General features: G+C 34.5%; 1 protein-coding gene across 1 annotated transcript in view; it reads right to left on the bottom strand.

Moving 5' to 3' along the window:
- Positions 1-748: 748 nt before the first annotated feature.
- Rfx3 (regulatory factor X3) overlaps positions 749-20,404 on the bottom strand; it is a 211,380-nt gene continuing 191,724 nt past the window's right edge. The window contains exons 13-15 of the mRNA XM_048806776.1: positions 12,267-12,329; positions 11,293-11,335; positions 749-7,680 (exon numbers count right to left, since the gene is read on the bottom strand). Coding sequence (XP_048662733.1) covers positions 7,442-7,680; positions 11,293-11,335; positions 12,267-12,329 — 345 coding nt within the window. The 3' untranslated portion in view covers positions 749-7,441. The remainder of the gene's footprint in view (positions 7,681-11,292; positions 11,336-12,266; positions 12,330-20,404) is intronic.

The following is a 20,404-nucleotide window of genomic DNA, read 5'->3' as shown; positions in this document are numbered from 1 at the left end:
CTGGGGTTAAATATCCAAATACACTGGAATAAATTTGGACATTCACAGCTAAGATGTCCATGTTTTAGTTTTAGAGATAATTTTAAAATATAATGTCAAAGTACCATGTTGGAAGACCCCCAAAGGGTATTTTTCTGCCTTGTATTTCTTTCTTTTATAGAAACTCCCTGAATTTGCTAGTCTATATTCTCTACGTTATGATCTGAAAAAAGTTATATATATGCACATTAAAAAGTTAATTTTAAATTTGATTGTGGTGGTGGTTACAATATTCACAGGAATGTACACCAAAGAGTGAATTTTCCTGTATATATTTAAAAAAGAAAGAAAAAAAAAATGGGCAGGTTATCTTAAGTGTATTAAAGCAAATTTGAATAAGTTATTTCAATTTAAGCAAGGAATTTGGGTGCCAAATATCAATGTGAAATGACATAAAACAAACAAATTATGAACATCCAAAAATCTGGAACTACAATGGAGATGCTGACAGCTTCTGAAATTAAACAGCACTCAGTCACTAATCCTCTTTGAGGGTAAGATTTATACCCTGCTGGGCTTATAATTTTGTTTTTACTTTTTATGCTGTTCATGTGTAAATATTGCCAATTTCATTTGACACAAAAAAGGAAAACAACTTAATTTTGTTTCTGAGCTAATGAATGACATAGATCCTACCCTTCAGATGAGATAGTGTAGCAGAAGTTTCCTGGCAATGATTGAGGGGGAAAAAGAATCAAGCCATTTCAAATGGGTTTGTAACAAGGAAACAAATTTATTGATTTTAAAAGACAAGACACCATTTCGTTTTGAAAAACACAAGAAAGCTAGCCTGAGTTCAAGTCTGAAATATTCAGAAAAATCCTACTAATATCTTTAGTATGTTCCAGTCATTTGTTTAAACAACACACTAAAAGTTAATATATATTTTTATAATTATAAAAGTTCCCCAGTTATTGTACAGTACACAATACAAATTGCCCACAAACTATTATTTAGCTCCTGCCAATTTTGAGAGGACATGATATACTAAAAGATTTAGCATTTCTCACAAAAATCACATCAGGAAATACGTATTTACAAAATCAAATACATTATACAAAAAACCATCACATGTTATTCGGTAAAGATGTTTTTAAATAATTAAAAAGTTTATTCAACTGTAGTCCAAAAACTGGAAAAGAACATTACATTATCTCACGCATACAATCTCTACAAAAGTTGCTTACCTCATTTACATAATATATTCAGTCGATTGTAAAATAAATGTTCAAATATATCCTAGTATTACTATGTTTCTGTGCTTGTGGGACTGAATAATGGAATCTGCCACTTACTAAGTGAAATTTAAATGATGGCACTTAAAAAAAAATACAGTATCTTAAAAAAACACAATGAAAGAAGTTTTACCTAGAAGGTACGAAAGCCCTGAGTGATAGTAGAATTACTGATTGGTAAGCACTACAATTAACCTAATTAAAAGTTTACCACCTCAGGCACAAATTTCCAAGTTTTCTCAAGGCACTCACTTAAAGTTTCTGTAACCAACACATTGGTCACCACCATAGGTCCAAATTGATGATGGAGATGAATAGAGAAAAAAATTTGCTTTGGTACAAAAGATGCTTTTTAAACGAATAAAATTCAATACCTCCTTTATTGGGTCATTTAAAATTGTGTTTAGCAGGTTTAAACAAGGCAATAATTTGTTCAGAACTACTAATCAATTGAAGGAAAAATTTACTTGGTTATCAGCAGTCAATGAGAGTTTTTTATTTTTTCTTTCCTCTTAGAATCAAAATTCTTCTAACAAAGATTTGTTGCCCTCATTATTGAGCTACATAGACAATTCTTACCAAATATTTCATTACTCAGGGCTTCCAATCCCAACAGTATAATTTATTTTAAAAACAAAGGAAAGAGGGAAAAAAGAGTTAAATATCAGAACCAAATAAAAGAGACAAATCACATTAAAAAAAAGGACATCATTACCAATTACTTTAAACAAAAGGAAAAACATATCCTAGGCAGTCACTTTGTAAGTGGCTTTTACTATTTAATTAAGTAAAATTGGTAAACTAAACTCAGGTCTACTGGCACATAAAATCACTAGCAGCAATGATCAAGGCATGCAAACTGAGAAGCATTTACAGTAAATCATCATGAAGAATTCAAAAGAAGAGAGTTAAATTAAAACCCTTTGAGTATTGCATGTTAACACACGAGTAATTTGCATGGTGTAACTTCCTAAACTGCCTAAAAAGCAACGTTTACGGCATACTTGCACTATGCTATGGATGTCTTTTCACCAGACATCAGAATAGGTTACACTCTTACTTGCGCCCAGCTAGGGCCGCGCAAGCACATCTGCAGACAACACTGCTCTCGTGTTTGATCACGCTGGGGACAAAGGGGAGCAAGTGCGCAAAGAGATTCCCTTGAACCAATCAGTAATGATGTAAGCAGACTGATACTTAGATATCAGAAGCAGTAGTCATAGAGTCTTTTGACAGATGAGCTTAAAATTAAGTGCTTTGCTCTCCATTCTATCTCTACATGTTTTTTTTTTTTCCTGACAAAGTATTAAAGTTTTGGAGCATGGATAAAATTATGCCCTGTATGAATTCCCAAACAATATTTTATGAGTGATGCAAATCCAAATAGCCTGACTGCCCCCAGAGAGTTCAGAGTTTGTATATTCACTTGAACTCATTTCTTCCTAAGGCTTCACTTACACTTGTATTTTCTAAAGCTAAATAAATGAGATCTTTTGTTTTGGGAAAAAAGAAGAAATGTAACCCTTTCTTTATCATACCTTTTAAAGGCAATCTAGGTACCTTCAATGTGCAGAAATCAGTTATGACATAGGTCTACACAGGCCCATGTATTTGCCCTCCTTTTCTAGAGCGTCATGATGTGATGCTAGAAAAGTTGATTTCTTTTTCTGTAAACAGTACACTTACTTAGATGGCAGTGAATATTTGGGAATAAATATATCAAGCCCTCTTGAAGGAAAATTAGGAGTTGTATATAAAATGCAAGTGTTTCAGCATGGAAACACTTTCTCTTCCTACCCCCCCTTTTAAAAAAAACAGCATAATTAGACATTTGGATATAGAGTATATTTTACCGGTCTAAGTCTAAATAAATGATCTGAAAGGCTTTTGTCCCCCATTGTATATCTTACAATGCTCAAAGGGTTAATACAAGGCATTACATCAAAGGGGTTTTCTAATACTAGAACTAAGCACTGAATTAATGCTTCTATTCCAGTTTTTAAAAATCACCAAACTTGCAGAAATACTAGGATTCCATTAAATTGATTTGTTCTAACCATACACATGGAGGCTGCTCTGATCTAGTGACAAGCCCCATTTTCAAGAGCACTGCATGCTGATCCTCCTCCCCCATGTTCTGGTACATTCATACAGATCACAAAAGCTTTGACTTCAACTTTTAGATAGTTGTTATTTCTCCAAAGAATTTGGGGAAGGGGAGAGGTTATAACAAAGTCAATTTATTATATATAACCACTGCCTCATATTGAACACAAAGGTGACTTGCCAAGTTTTTAACTTTCTACTTGTGTCCACACAGGGAGGACCAACATCACAGTGACAAACTTTTTTTTTCTCTTACACTAATGTTTCAAGCACAGCATTATTTTAGACATTTCAAATATATTATCTGAATGATTTTTTTTTTAAATTTGAAAATGCATTTAGTATTTCTAGACAGGGTATTCATGTAAAAAGGTCCATGATTATGGCACTGAAACCATATTCATTCCTGAATGACTTATAGCATTCTACAAGAATGTGTTCCTTTTCACTTGTCTACTACAAATCAAAGGCAGTCAATGTTGCACACTACTAATTTTAGGTATGCAGAAAACCATTTTTGAAATTTTACTTTTGTTTTTAAAGTACACCATCTAAAGAGAGGTGCATGAACCGTGCTATACAGTACAAGAAAAAGCACAAAAAGGAAAGCAGGTTTCTGAAAAGGCAGTAAGACTTATACAGTCAGTCCAAACATAGTTTGGATGAAAATCCTGAAAAGTGATCAGCAAACTCGAAGAAAAAACTGAGAATTGGGCCCTATGTTCCAATGGTTCACCCATTCCATCCTATTGTTCACTGGTTTTATAAATGCAAATCCTTTGGTGTAATCCTCAAAGTGTATGTCAAGATCACATTATAGCCATGATACTCAATCCTGTCATATGGAAATATCTTTTCCAAGACTTCAAAGTAACTAACATACCTTCCTTATAGTCTTCCTCTTTGAAAGTATAACACATGGCTTATATATAAGTCATATATCTCATGACTTATGTATGATTACAATGCCAAGAAACACCAATAAGTCCTTAGAATGTGTACTTGTATCACTTGTTAATAAATTTATTATGAGGGTATTAGTGGCTTATATTATTTAGAAAAGTCACAGTTCCAATGAATGAAAATAACAATTTCAATAATTACAACAAATGTGATTGCTCCAATTGGCTCTAATATATAAATTATAGTTTTAATTTTCTAAAACATTTTAAATTCAACATTAATGAAAATTAAGCATGTTGTACTGTGGACTACAAATAACTGGAAGTAGAGTGAACCATAGGTAGGTGTCTTTTGTGTATTGATCACAACAATCTATGAAGGATTAATATTTCTAAGTATTCCTAAAGGAGATCAGAACATTTTTATTGAGTCAATTTCAAATACAGTGATATTTATCAATTTCTAATCTGCTCTAATTTAGAACAAACCATGAACAATTGGAAGAAATGTTGAATCCTGGAGGGTCCCCAATCCTCCAAGTCTCACGAATCTAAATTTGTCCATTATTATCAGAATCCTCTAGTGATACAAATATATCCAACATTAAATTAAAAGAACAATGATAATAAATACATTTAAAGTCATTCAATAAACAAGATGAAACCAGTAAATACATTTGGTCCAATACAAATGTAATACCATTCAGGGGATAGTGGGTAAGGGCAGGAAACTGAAAAAACTCAGAAAGGAGAGCCAAAATGAAGAGTGTTTTTTCCTTTTTTGATTTTAATTTTATGTGTAAATATCCTAATACACAATAAAAGAGATATATAGTTTTTAGAAACTTATGACTTCTTTTTTCTACTACATGTGTGTATGTGTGTGTGTGTGTGTTTGTTCAAGTGTGTGTGTAAGATGCATATTCATTGCCTTTTGGGGAGGAAAAAGGGGGATGATCATTTGAATGATGTTTAGATGAAGGTGATGCTAGGGTGCTCGTGAAGACTTTCAAATATATAATTATGTTGTAAAATACAAAATTTGAATCAATTTAAAAAATTATATTGAAAACATTGAAAATTTGCTTAAGAAACACAGTTGAACTTAAAATAGTCTGAGGCAATCAAGCAACAAAAGCTCAAATACATTGTATGTTACCTGAGAAGCCATTTGGTATGTTTAACTTTATAGATTGGCTCACCCTCTTCTTCCCAACCCCCCCTCTCCCCAATACAATATAGTTTTCATTTGTAATCTTTAAATAATTTTGTGCTTTCCTTTTTCTTTTGGCTTTATTTAATTAGTTATTTATCAGTGTTTGCTGATTAGTATTTTGTAACTATTTAAAATGAAAGGATGTGCCTTTTCTGTTGCTGGTAATAATTTGAGTGCTTAAAAGAACCTTGGCTTTTCATGAAAATTAAAATGGGGATGGGTGCATGTTCTCTAGGAACTCACCTTCTGACTTTGTAGCAGACTCCTGCCCCATGGGCACTCGTGTGCATGTGAACACACAGACACCTAGACACACGGACAAACATTTAGACTGAAAAGATGCACTTCAATAAGTACCTGCTTATTTTGTAACTTTCTAGAATTGTAACTAAGTAAGAATGGTCAGAAACATATGATTTTATGTAACAAGTTGGTATTAAAACTAGCCTGCTATTCCATACCCTTAAGCAATCTGATCTGTAATCAAGTAATAGTCAACTCTAAGAATAAAAAATAGGTTCACGGTCACTCAGAGGGAAACTGATTTTTGTCTTTTTGTTTTGCTTCATTTTCTCTAAATTTCCTTTGAAGAACATGTAACCTGTCCTTACTTCAGGAATCTGAAAATGACAGGCACACTTTGTCAAATGGATTGAAGAGTTATTCACATGAACAAAATAAACCTTACTAAACCTTAGCTTCAGTTCTGTTTTAAGGCACCATGTAATAGCCGAGGTACGATGATCCCTGATGTACATTCTTCAATGGCAATGATCCATCCAGCCACCTATCCAAATCCTACAGAATTGGGGATAAGTAACGGTGAGGTGTGCCAGTTACACTGCCTTCAGGTTCTGTTTAAAATTTAAATCCACATACTTTAGAAACCAGGAAGTATTTTTGAAGGAAATAACGATATGCAGGTTGCTACATTCCTTGCATTCTATAAATTTTCTTTTATAATAGCAGCATATTGAACTACTATTAGAAAAAAGACCTGGAATAAAAGAAAGTCATCCAAATGGAATGGTTTCCTGTATGTCCAGCTCAGCATAAGTAGCATGTACACTTAAAAAAAAAAAAGTCAAGTCATTTTATCAGCGTCAGTATCTAACTATCACAGCCCCACTTAACAGCAGAACACACTTATGTAGTGGCCCCAAATACAGAATCAGTAGTCTTTAAACAGAGGACTGGGGTGCAAATAATGGTTAAAATTCAATGTCTCATGGAAACTTGCATTGTTAATATGGTCTAATAATTATGTACATAAATTATGTACATATTAGCATAATCTCTTGCAATTCTGTCATTTACTCTGAACTGATAAATGCACAGCTCAATTTTTCTTCAGAGAAAAATAGATGACCTTCCCAACCCTCTAGCACTATAATAAAAATGCTCTGTATTCTCTTTCTGTACTCCAAAATGTTATCAAAATAGTGTCTTATGGTTCTGTCCAATAAAAAGCACCTTTCAAAAGCAAATTTGATGCATCTGCTGCCAAATGGGCATGCCTCCAGTGTAAATCAAAGAAATTCATTTCTTTTGATATTTCACAGAAGTGCATCTAATTAAAAAACTTACACATGAAATCATACACCAAGACTAACAATCAACAATAAAATATTTAAGCTACAAAAAATGTAAATTACTTTTTAATTATAAGAAAACAAAAACATTGACATTAAGTGTTGTAAAAATCCTTCTTGACACCTGAAACTAAGAGAAAAAAAACTCTTATTATTAAGAGACAAATAATTTGGTTAAAAAAAAAAGACCTGGCAAAATACATACACCCATTCCATTTCACAACTCCAAAAAGGTAATGTTCAGCACAGAGAGAATTTGACAACAGTCGACCTTCAGGCTTATTAAATTTTCAACTTAAGCCCAATATCAACAGGGTTAATGCAAGCTGGAAAAATACACTTTAATATTCTTTAGACTGCAGTGTAGGTGTTTCCTGTGGCGCTGCACTGCCTGATAGTCTGAGTACTTGTGACGATGTGCTCACTGTGGATTGGATTCAGGAGGCTTGGTTGCACACTGCTCTCGAGAACAGGCTGCATGCAGCCCACTGGGAACGCCTGGCTCAGCTCTGTTTTCTCTCTTTTGGCTTGAGGCTCTGAAGAGTCATCCAGTTCTTCATCCATTTCACTTTCCACTTCACTGCCTTCATCTGCACAAACAAATAATACCGAGACTACTACCAGAAGACAAATTGGAAAACTGCGATCAACCTGTGCTTTAGAAACACTTGAATATAGTACATCAAGGCAGCAACTTTTTAGCCTTTCTCAGAGGACAAAGCTTGTAGGTTTTCCTTTCATGGGATTTTACTTGTATCAATGCTGTATTAAGGCATCTCTAATTCTTTCAAACACAGCACAGATAATTAGTTTTTGGCAATTTGTGATCAAAACTTTAATAGCTCCTTTAAGAAGACCTTTGGATTTTCATAAAGCTTCTATATTTCAAATAAGGGCATATGATTCATACCATCATTAGGTATACCCTGCTGGCTTTGGGGAAATGTACTGAGTTGAAAATACTAACTAAAAAAAAAAGATAAAATTTTTTCAGTTTCCTCTAAAAATTCACACTAAATATAAATTTCATGTGTGCAGGCATTAATGTAGGTGAGAATGACGTTGATTCACAATGTAACTATTGCATGTGTAAGCAGGGGCTGCTGTGTAGACTTTCTGATACACCCTGAAGCCATAGATCTCAGTATTAAATAAATCTTCAATTTTTATTATGAAAAAAGATGAAGAGTGGAACAGTAATGCCAGATTAAAAGAATGCACAATGAGTTCCCATTCCTGGCAACACTGATACTGTTAATAGTTGGTATTCATTTCTGGAAATTAAATGTTAAATAGTCACTGTTACCCCCATATCTTAATACATTTTATGTTAACTAAAGCATCGTTAAAATGGAATATCATTTAATTTTTCCAGCAGGCACTGTTAAAATTCAAAAGTACAGTAGAGAGAAATGATGCTCACATAGTTTTATGACTGTGGAAGATTCTCCTAAGAAGATTGTAGAGAATATGTATTCATCAGATCATTGTTAAACAGTAAGAAATATATCCCTGCCTTACAAATATATTTTATTCACCCAACATGTTTTATTGTTTACAGAAAAAAAGGACAAGGATACATATAATCACATCAAATACCTCACTTTTAACTAAAACATAACTTAATAGGTGTTTGCTTATAGTGGTTTGCATGATCAGAATCAGTTCTCTGTTCTATCCTATTCTATGGTGTACTGCATTCACTGAGTACCTCTTTATCAGGTTAAGTTGAACTCTTTCTAAGCAATGTTGAGTCACATTTGGGGGGACACCACAATAGAAATCTCTGCTAACTCAACCAAGATGTATTCTTGGCCTATCTTCTTTAAACATTTTTCCTCTGGAAATAAACTTGATTACATTAAAGTGTGTCAGCATAAGCACATTCAAAGGATTGGGCAATTGCAGGGAGAGAGAGATCTTTGACAGACGTTTGTTTCATGGAGTGGGCATAACAGAAACATTCATAAGATGCTGTTTATTTTGTTGTTTATTCGGTTGATAACATGAACCAAAGATGCTATTAAAGCTATTAAAGTTTTGATCACAAATTTCCAAAAACTAATTATCACAAACTTTTAGTGGTGGTAGTCTCTCAAGGTTGTGACTGTTAAATTTCATTTTCTCTAGTTTCTTTCTTTCTTTTTTTTATATTAACATCTATTAATTGCACATATTAGGGGGATTCAATGGGACCCTCCCATGAATGATCAGTTTGTACTGATCAAATCTAACTCTCTGCACATTTTGAAATTTTTATACAGGGTCAATATTACTTTTATGATAATATCAGGGGGAAAATCCTCATTTTGTAGATAAAGCCCACAAAAACTCTTAAGATTTCATGCTCTCCTTAGCCTTTGAATATGCCAACTTGGCTGTAGTTCAGAAAGCCTCAAGCTTGGAGGTGAATGGGACCAGTCTCACCATGCCAAGAAGCTGAAGATGTATCACACTAATTTTAAGCTTCCTCTCCACAAATAAATAATTGTCAAAATGAAAAAAGAGGCAGCACTTAAAAGAAAAAAATATCATTTACAAACAGGTAGGAAAAGTCCTGACATCTACCTTGCTGTGGGTGGAAGTGACAGTGAGATAAGAGGCTGAACAAATTTAAGTGTTCCAAATCAGTTTGACTTAAGTCCATTACTAGATAAAATGGCCCTCTGAACAGGCTATGAAGAATCTGCAAAAGCAAGCCCCTTTTCCAGTTCCTAAGGATAAATCAATGCAATTCTATAGACATCTTATTCTCATATAGACCCAAAGACATTTCCTGAGAACCCACCTGAGGTTATGAAAGTTTGGTACACAAAAACAAAAATCAAGTGTACTAGGGTTTACTGAAGACACTGATTCAGCACTGTATTAGAAGGCCAGCTGCGATTTGTCATTAATTTATTTCTCTGAGGATTACTTTGTTATTCCCAAAGTGGGTGTATTTGTAGCAAAAATGTTTTGGCTATACTTTTCTGAAAATTTTCTGCTCTGCTATTTTGTATTTTACCAAAATGGGAATTAAAGTATACACAATTGGTAAACAAACAATTGAAAGGAAAGACTTTCACATGACAATAATGTTGACTCATGTGACGTTCTTCAGCCATATTAATATTTTCCACCCCCAAGAAACAGAAGCTCAACATTGAGTACCTTAGCACAGCATGATCTAGAGATCAGGTTGCAGTTCTTTGCAGACTCCTTGAATCCTCTTCCCTCAGTTTCCCCTGTGGCCTGAAAGTTCTAATTGTATCATTGTCCCCAGTCTTTGTGCATTTTGTTCTTGTCTTCAGAAGTCAATAACCATAACAATTCCCTACACTTAAGATACCCACTCACTTTTAAAGAAAGAGCTATATTTTACTGTAGTATTTGCTCATAAGAAAATGTATATGTTTTAAAAAATGGTACTGTACTGTTTTTTATCAGAATTATTCTTGTTTTTGTTTGGCTTATAAAGTTGGGTAGGATTTTTGTGTTCTATCTTAACCCAAAATCCCTCTAAGCTTTCCCTGTTCTTTCATGAGTGGTTTTGTTGATTATGAGATTATTCAGGAATCTATGACATTATACACACACACACACACACACACACACACACACACACACACACACTATAGTATACCCTGGAGTAGCAATGTTGCTATAAAATAGCTCCAAGATATTAAAATATACTCTGATATATAGTCTAATGTATACATGCGAGTATGTTACCTTCTTCATCGGTACCACAATGAGCTTGTTTTCACATTGCTACCAGAGTCTTTTTTTTTTTTACCACTGAAAAGTTGAACCAATAAGGTGAATAGGTCAAGGGAATATTTCTCTCTTGCTTGATGGGCCTTGAATAAAACATGCCTGGCCAAAATTTATCATTTTTATCTAGGATCCTGGCCATGGTAAAAAATAATTTCCTATTACTTGTTATTAATATAAGTCAAAGAATGTTTAAAAAGAAGTTTGAAACTGCATTTAAATTCCATTTTATGTATATATTATACCTCACATAATGAAGACATAGGATGGAGTGAAATGGTGAAATAATGAAAGATTCCAAAAGACATGACTTGTCATGTTCATCTGGGACTTGTATGCTATTTCTACAATTTCGGAGGGCAGTAGACATATATGCTTTCTTCTTTGTGGGTTTTTTTTACAAGAAAAACAATTACTTAAAAATGTACATTGTTTTCAATTCTTACCTTTATCCAGATTTCCAGGAGATACAGCATTCAAATCACCAAACTGCAAAACAATAGTCATTTGGGCAGTAGTTACTATTAGGTAGAATAAAATAATATTCTATCAATCTGTGGTAAAAACACCACTCTATGACTTTTTTATAGCTATAAACTGGTGACCATTTTGATTCCTAACAACTTAGGTCACATAATTTTCCAATCAAACTTGTCAAATTTGAAGTTTAAATTATGTCACAATTTAGCTGTCTTTTATATGCTTCTTTGCAGAAGGATAACAATTTTTTCTGCCTTCCTTGCTCCATCTTATGTTTTATTATTTCAATTCAGTGATGAATAAATGGGGGTCTGGATGACCTGGACGAAAACAGAATGTGGTGGAATAAATTTGGACAAGTCCCAATCAAGCAGGACATATCAGCTCCACTTCTGATGCATGGCCAATGAGTCTACCTGGAATTTCTACATTAGAGCAACATGTTTGAACTGTATTTTTTAAAGCTTTTATGAGAGAAAATAAAAAAATAATAGGGGCCCCAAAGTTGATACTATTAAGTTTTATAAAAATTTTAATTTGACACTTCTGTCTTAATTGATGTTCTTATTTACCATGATAACAGGGTTCCACTTTGAAAAAAAAGAAAGGCATCTGATCATTACTAATGGAAACTAAAGAGTTCACAGCAATATGGAACAATTAATATCCTTCAGCATATATGTTATTTTCTACTTTGGCTCAATAGCTTGATGATAATTTTACAGTGAGAAAGTACATTGAGAGTCTCAGATAGGGATACACTAGATAAAACATTGATAGCAGAGGTAACAAAGCTAATCTGAAAAAGGCGAAGAGCAACTGCAAAGCATCCACTTTCAAAAATGGTAAACATTACTTTTTTTAAAAAAATAGTAAGTCATTATTAGAAATTTAGCTTTATTAATGGGCTTAGAAAGGATGAGACAGAAATTCTACTTACATTCAGAAGTTTGCTTATAAAGAGTTCCATGATAGGAGTATTTTTTTCATCTACAAGGTATGTCTATAAAGTAATAAAACTGATCTTATTTTGCAAACATACACACGTTGATTTTATTTTTCCTACCTAATAAGTATTATTCTTCATAGTAGCTACCTTGGGAGCTTGCACATTGATTTCAAGGTCCAGGGCTCTGGACCTCCTCTGTCTGACAATCCATTTCAACAGTTAGTTCACTTGTTATTCAAGAAAGCCCATCTCATTATTCTATATCCAACTCTGACTCTAAATTGCATTCACGGCATTTTGTCCTAAGATGACTTCTCACCAAAATCAAATTCATCTTAGCTACCACTCAGGATATTTAAAATAATATGTTATGCTGCTCTTTATGATTTCTCAGCCTTTCCAAGGCAGTTTCACAGAGAGGCATGCCATACCACTGATAGGCCATGGTGTCTTTGCTGGAACAAGGTGCAGCTTTCCTAGGTGACTTCTCTGTAGGGGAAGTGGGGTGCCTCCTGGGTAGTAACTCTCAGTATGTTTGTTTGAAAGTCTTTGCCATTACTTTATAGTTATATCCTACTGGGCAAAAAATATACAATCATAAGTTCTGAACTATTTTGGATTGTCTAAATAAAATTCACAGTGTAAATTATGTAGGACTTCTTGAATTACAAAATATAATCTAATAACAGAACCCCAAAGGATTATTTATCCAATTTTTGGTATTATTTAAATATTTTAGAACTGTAAACAGAGACTGCCCATAGATAAAAGATAAAGTTACTTCTAATTGAATACAATGTAAGATTTTTATTTATTTAAAATGAAATAGTTGGTAACACATCCAATTCTTGAAAGAAGTTGGCAATGATGATTCTAAACATAACTTTGTATTTATTAAACAGTGAATACAGGTTGAGCATCCTTATCTGAAATGCTTAGGACCAGAAGTGTTTCAGATTTTGGATTTTTGAATGCTGAATTAGTTACATCTTGCAGATGGGACCCAAGTGTTAAACAGAAAATCCATTTATGTTTTATACATACCTTATACACATAGCCTAGAAAGGTCATCTTATACAATATTTTTAGTGCCCCTGAGTTGACTGTGACCCATCACATGAGCTTGCATTGGGTGGCATTTTTTGTTTGTAGTGGTGCTCAAAATATTTCAGATTTTGGAGTATTCTGAATTTTGAATTTTTTGGGATATTCAACCTGTATTTCATTTTTTGTTGAAAGAGCTCTGAAAGTTGCTTGTGACTAAATTATTGTTGTCATTAATGACTAAAAGGATCACACAAAGTGGCCAGACTTATATGTACATTTTTGTCAAAAGAAATGTTGTTTTAGTTGCTCCTTAACTCTGAAAACACAAGAAGTTCCTTAATACAAATATTTTCCTTAGATAACTGCTATTTAATCTAAATAATTTGATTATTTATGATCCTGAAAATAAAAACCAAAATAACTAGATTCTCAGTGACTGCTACTGTCATTAGTAAAACAATATCCATATTCTAAATCCTGGGTGATTATCACTATGCTCTGGACAAGGTACAAAGAACTCAGAAATGCTGTCAATGCCTGTAGTTGTCTCTGGGATTAATGACAAAGTTCTACACTTATAGCATATGGAGAGAACAGATTTAGAACTTTAAAATTCTGTGGAAAAAATATTTTAATATCTTAATATGAAAAAAGGTGTTTATATGCATTCAACATGTGAGAAATAAATTATATTATATATTTCATATATATAATATGTAATAATATAATATATAACAAATTATGTTATATATTATATATATAACCAGGCATGAAGTGCATGTCTATAATCCCAGTGGCTCTCGAGGCTGAGGCAGGAGGATTATGAGTTCAAAGCCCGTCTTAGCAACTTACTGAGGCACTTAGCAACTCAGTAAGACCCTGTCTTTAAATAAAATATGAAAAAGGGCTAGGGATACGGCTCCATGGTTGTGTACCCCTGGGTTCAATACTTAGTAAAAACAAACACAAACACAAATACACACATATATAATTATAGGGGGAAAACTATAATCCTACAGATAGACTGGGTAATATTCAGAGAATTAATTCATTTGCTCATTTCTTCTATAAATATTTATTGAGAGCACTATATGCTGGGTACTGTGCCAGAAAATACCATTCAGATTACTTTGGAAATATTCATTCCTCATGGAGGTGACTATCAGAAGATACTTCTATTATGAAGTGTAGATAGGTGAGCAGAAAGCTAAGGCAGTCTAGGAAACTTCAGGGAAGACTTTGAAACATGAGTCAAGGCCTTGGAAGTGGAAATCAACGATTTAAGAGCATGTCACAACAGCAGAAGCATGAACAGTGGCAGGGAAGACTTGAGTGGGCATAACGAAGAGGACCGCTGAGAGCAGACCGACAGATGACAATACCTACATTAGGCTAGCACACATGAGAAACAGGAGAGAGGAAATAGTCAGAGATGTGGATGACAAAATGGAAGCTCACAAGAAAGTACAGGGATTATTGTGAAGTTACAGCTCCAGAAATGAAAGGAACTTATTGCATTGTAATTTCCCCTGTTGCATAAGGATTGGAGGGAGCTACTATTCTTTGATGTGACATCTTACCACATAAAATGTACATTCATGGTTCAGTGTATTGTAGGCTTTCTTTCAAATATTATGACCTCAAGTGTCATTTTCTTCATATCACTTTCTTGAAGAAGCTTTCCTAAATTGCCTTCTCTGTTGTTCTCAATCATTGCATCATGCTCACTTCCTTCAAAAAATACATTGAAGGACTTGCAAGAATTCGCAACACATACTTTGTTTGCTCATCTACTATTTGTTTTCCCAACATGTCAGTGCACTGGGGAGGGGGAAACCCTATTTGTTCTCTTTGTGAATGTATTCCAGAACCTAGTATAGTGCTTAATACATATTAAAGGCTAAATAATTACCAAATAAACACATTGACTTCCTCATTTTAGCCTCATCAAAACCTTACACTTTTAGCAAGGTAGCAAGTTTAGATTTCATCTTATAAGCAATGAAAATGATGAGTTGATTTATCTAACATCAGATAGTGAATATGGTGGTGCTATATTTTAGATTAGATAGTCTGACTCCCAGTTTAGTGGGGGCGGAGTGCTGTAGGGGTAGGAAAAAGGGAAGAAAATAGGAAAGAAGGTGCAGTGGATGAGGAGGAAGAGAGATACATACTGGATACATAAACAGAGGAAAGAACATAAATTAAGGGACTTTAAAAAGTGCTTTGGAGATAGAAAACATGGCATTCAATATATGTAGGAATTAAAATTCTTTCAGCTAGACAGGTAGGCAATATTCTAAAGTAAAAGCTAGAATGGATCATAAATGAAGTATGTCTATTGTTTCCTATCCTAGGAACAATTTACTTGTGTCCTAACTGGGATCATAATAGTGAACACCCTCCTGACAAAGTAAATGCATGGCCAAGGCAGTCACTGGCAGTCTGTCAAACCACAAATTCATGGTGAGACTAATGATGACCATGAAGTATAAGATGGCAACTAGACAGCAGAGTCAGGGCAACTATGGGCAGATCCCTGAGAGTCTCCAAGTGTGACCCTGGCTGTGGCTAGGCAGCTGAGAAGCAATTCATCACAGGACTTTGAAGCCTAATACTTGCCCCTGAGCACAGGCACCAGACAGGAATCTGGCTTACAAGGGTGACAGAGGATACAGGTGCACTATAGAGACCACTGTACATTAGACTCAGCTTTAGCTGACTTGACACAAAGCAAGGTGAGCCTGGTACTATAGCACTTGGGCAATGAAACAACACAAAGGAAGCCACGAAGCTAGGGAGCTCAGACAGCAAGGAAGGAAGGATCCATGGGGGCCAGAGGAGGGGGTGGAAGTAAAGAGTTCAGGGATCAGAATGAAGACCTCATCCTTAAGAACACCTTCCTTGCTGGAAGAGCTTACCCTACTCTAGGAAGAACAGACTTTGAGTAATCATAACCCATGCTTATGTTACAAGTTCTCTCATTGTTTTTTTCCCCCCAAAAGCCCTCAAAACAAAACAACAAAAACAAGTTTGAAACTTCACATAGTACTAGTGGTCACTGAGTAAAGGATCACGTTATTACAATAATTATCATCATCTATCAACACCTGTAGACCAGATGTGCAGGGATCAATCTGACCCTACTGACCTGGTACGCTGAAAGGACATCAAAAGAACTGCATCTTACTTAACTTTCCTCTTAAGGACAAGTCATCTTGGGCAACCAGGTGAACATCTCATATACAAGCTACATCTTATAGACAATATCCCTGTTAGTGCATTTAGATTATAGATTTAAAAGTAGACAGATAATAATCATTATCTCCATTGCACACATACAAACTCTCCCTCCCTTTCTATTAAGATATTAGCTGTCCAAATGTAAAATCACTATATTAATTAAGCTACCACAAAACAAAACAAAAGCAAAAACAACAACAACAACAAAAAAAACCCCAAACTAGTGGCAAAAACAGGCTGCCAAACATTTTTGTTAAGGGACCAGACAGTAAATGTTTTAGGTTTATGATCCAAAAGAACTACTACTATCAGTCAGTCTGCCACACTATTGCAAAAACCATAGACAATGGGTAAATGAATGAGCATGACTTACTTCTAATAAAATTTTTGTTATAAAAAACAGATGATGGGCTGAATTTGGGCTATGAGCCTTTGCTGACTCCTGGCCTAAAGAGGAGCTGCTTCAGCAGCTCTGACTAAAAGACCAGCTCCAGCTCATGAGCCACGAGGGGAAAAGCTTTTACCTTTAAGAGAGGTATAAGGGCTTTTGCCACAATAAAGATGTGGAACCAGAGGCTTTAAAAGCAAGACCATCTCGTGCACAGGGGCACTAACTGATGAAGGCCATGGGGTAAGAATCAAGAGTCATCTTTTAAAGATGTAAGTCATTTTTATAAATAATCTTTCTTCATTCTCTGAATGTTGCACATATAAACAAAAATAGAGTGAGATGGTGTTTCTTTCTTTTCCTTTTCTGCTTTTTTTCTGGGGGTGGGTACTGGGGACCAATCCCTTTTTATTTTTTTATTTGAGACAGGGTCTTACTACATTGCTCAGCTGGTCTTGAGCTTCTGATCCTCCTGCCTCGGCCTGCTGAGTACCAGTGAGGTTGGTGTTTATTTGTGCAAATTAGTGGAAGAGGGAAAAAGTATATGATGCAAAATTGCAGGGAAGGGTGAAAGACAAGAGATGGGTAAAAGACTGTGTGTTAATAATTCACACGGGGAATGTTTCTTCCCTGTCAGATAGGAAAGCTTTTTCTAATTTGGATGGTAGGTGAAGATTTAAGGATATAATTTCACATAAATATGATTTTCAGGATTGGATCATCAATGCACAAGTGATAATGAGATGTGTGGCAAGGAGAGGAAGAAGTAAGAAAAAAATACTGCACTGGAAGAAATTAGAAGGTAATAACTGAGCAGTATTTATTCAAATCAATGTCACTTCCATACTGTAAGAGCTTCCTGTTGCTGCTGCAACAAACTTACCAATTAGTGGATAAAAGTAAACCAAACTTCATTATCTTATAATTTTGGAGATTAGAACTCAAAAATGAGCCTTCACTAGGCTAAAACAATGATGATGGCAGGGTCTGAAGGCTCTAGAGGAGAATTTTCTTTTTTCCTTTTCCAGTTTCTAGAGGTTGCCCTCATTTCCTTGGTTTGCACCCCTTCCCATCTCCAAAGACAGCAATATCAAGCCTTTCACATATTGTATCACTCTACACATATTCTTCTGCCATCTCTTTTACTTTTAAGGACCCTATTCATTGGGCCCATTCAGCTAATCCAGGGCAATCTATTTTCAGATCAGCCAATTAGCAACCTCAGTTCCATCTGCAATATAACATATTTACATGTTCCAGAGACTAAGATGTAGACATCTTTGGAGGCCCATTTTACTGCTTACCACATACACCCAAGTTATTTTTAAAAGATTCTCACATTTGCTTGAGTGAAACCATATGACATTAATTTTTTCCCTAGTACTGATAGAAACACACCCAACCAGATTAAGCTATTTAGAACATAGTAATTTTTTCTTAATTCTTTTTGTTTTGTCTTCTTCACTAGGGTGGAGTAGGGTATGGTAGTATTTAGCAACCAATCAATTTTTTATGATATATATTTGTCACTTTTTTCATTTACAGACTTTAGATTTTATATACAACATACTATTAATCTGTAAAGTTTTTATAGCATTAGTTCCTATGTGTAGGATTTTTGAAATAATATCCACATTTAAGAAGTTTATCAGGATCACAGAGCTGAAAGTTGCTAATGTTACACAAGGAAGCCAATCTGGAGAATGAATTTGAAATTAAACTGAGGAAACTAAAAGCTATGGGGTAGAAAGACCAGGACACCCTAAAACCCACACCCAAATGAAGTTTAATGAGCAACTCTAACATTAGAGTTATCCACGAGAATAGGATATATCCTGGTCTTGTCAAGAGTTCATGAGGATCAGCTTGTATCGTCAGCTGTTCCATGAGGAGCTACAAAGACCTGGGGAAGCTCTCTTGTGCCAGCACTCCCTGATGATTCTGTGAGGATCCATGCTAGGCAAAGGCTGGTAGACAGATGCCAACATGTTGTCATGTGATTGGACAAAGGAAGGGACCACAGGCCACATAAGCAGCAGAATCCAAAAGTACACTTTTCCCCTCTGCCCTAAGCATTCCTGCTGACCTGGAAATCATCATTAGTACCTGATAGGCCAAATAATTGATAAGAAAAATTTTATCCAAAAAATACTACTCATTTGAGTATATAAGCCACATTAGGAGCAATCTACACAGATTCAAATTAAAGTGATACTCTGGGCTCAGACTGCAGACCAGAGTTGGCAGCAATAGTAACTCCAAATTCACTTATGTAGAAAGAAAATATGTATATATGTGTATATGGATACATTTTGCCAATTTCTGCCAATGAATCATTTGCTCTAGGAATGAAGATCTTTAAGTTGTCATAGGCATGGAACAGATGAGTATAAAATTCTTTGAAGTGGTTTCTATCTTCTAGTTGAAATAACATGTATCTTTGGGACTTAATTTACCTATTAACTTATATAGGTAAATACAATCCCTGTTTTATAAGTACTTATGAAACTTTTCATTCATTCCTACTAGTTAAGATTTAATTTGAGTCTAGCGATGATTGCCTAGTTAGACCTAATTATGTTTATGCTTCTTCCTAATGTTGCCATTTTCTTTTCTAATTGACTTATTTCCCCATTCTATTTTGTTGGTTGTGTTTTTCAAAGCACTGAATTAGTTTGCCTCTGATTATCACTTTGGCTATATACCAAAGAATGCTATTGGATTCTTTGTAATTCCATAAATCATTTGACTCAACATTCAGAAACTGTCTGCAGGCTATTTTTCTGTTACAATAAAGTATTATTACAGCCTGCATGTGCTTTATGCTATCTGTTCTATTTATTTTACCTTCTAAGTTCATCTTACAAAGACATGGGCCCAAATACTAATGGTCTAATTGCACATATTATTACTTGAATTTTCAGTGCAGATTCAATTTTTAAAAATCTAATCCATAATGGAAAGCAATGGAATATAGTCCTGAGTGATACATATATACAAGGACATGTGTAATTTCAATATTTATGTATTTATGGAAAGCAAAAGAAAATGGAACTAATATAAAATACCTACTATAGGCCCATTGTCTTCCTATCTACCCACCTTCCTAACTAAGGTAATTCTCACAATATCCCTGTGAAGAAATGGTCCTATGATTAGACTGTTTATGGGAAAACTAAGACTCAAGCAAAGGTAAGTATGACTTCCCTAGGTTGCAAAGATATTAAATGGGAAACATGGAATTTCAATTCATGCGTGGAGTATTGCATGGGAAGAACAACAGAAGATGTGGACCAGCCTAACCCAGGTTTGGGTTACAACTCTACCACTATCAATGATGTGAGTGATGTGACTCCTGACAAGTTAAACTTTTTGAGCCTTAGATTTCTTTATAAATAAAACAGGGTTAATTTGAGGATTAAATATGCTCATGTTTGCAAAAGATCATAAA

This window comes from Marmota marmota, unplaced genomic scaffold (assembly GCF_001458135.2).
Source record: "Marmota marmota marmota unplaced genomic scaffold, marMar, whole genome shotgun sequence".
NCBI lineage: Eukaryota > Metazoa > Chordata > Mammalia > Rodentia > Sciuridae > Marmota > Marmota marmota.
The sequence above is the reverse complement of the archived record's forward strand: the minus strand, read 5'-3'. Positions and strand labels throughout refer to the sequence as shown.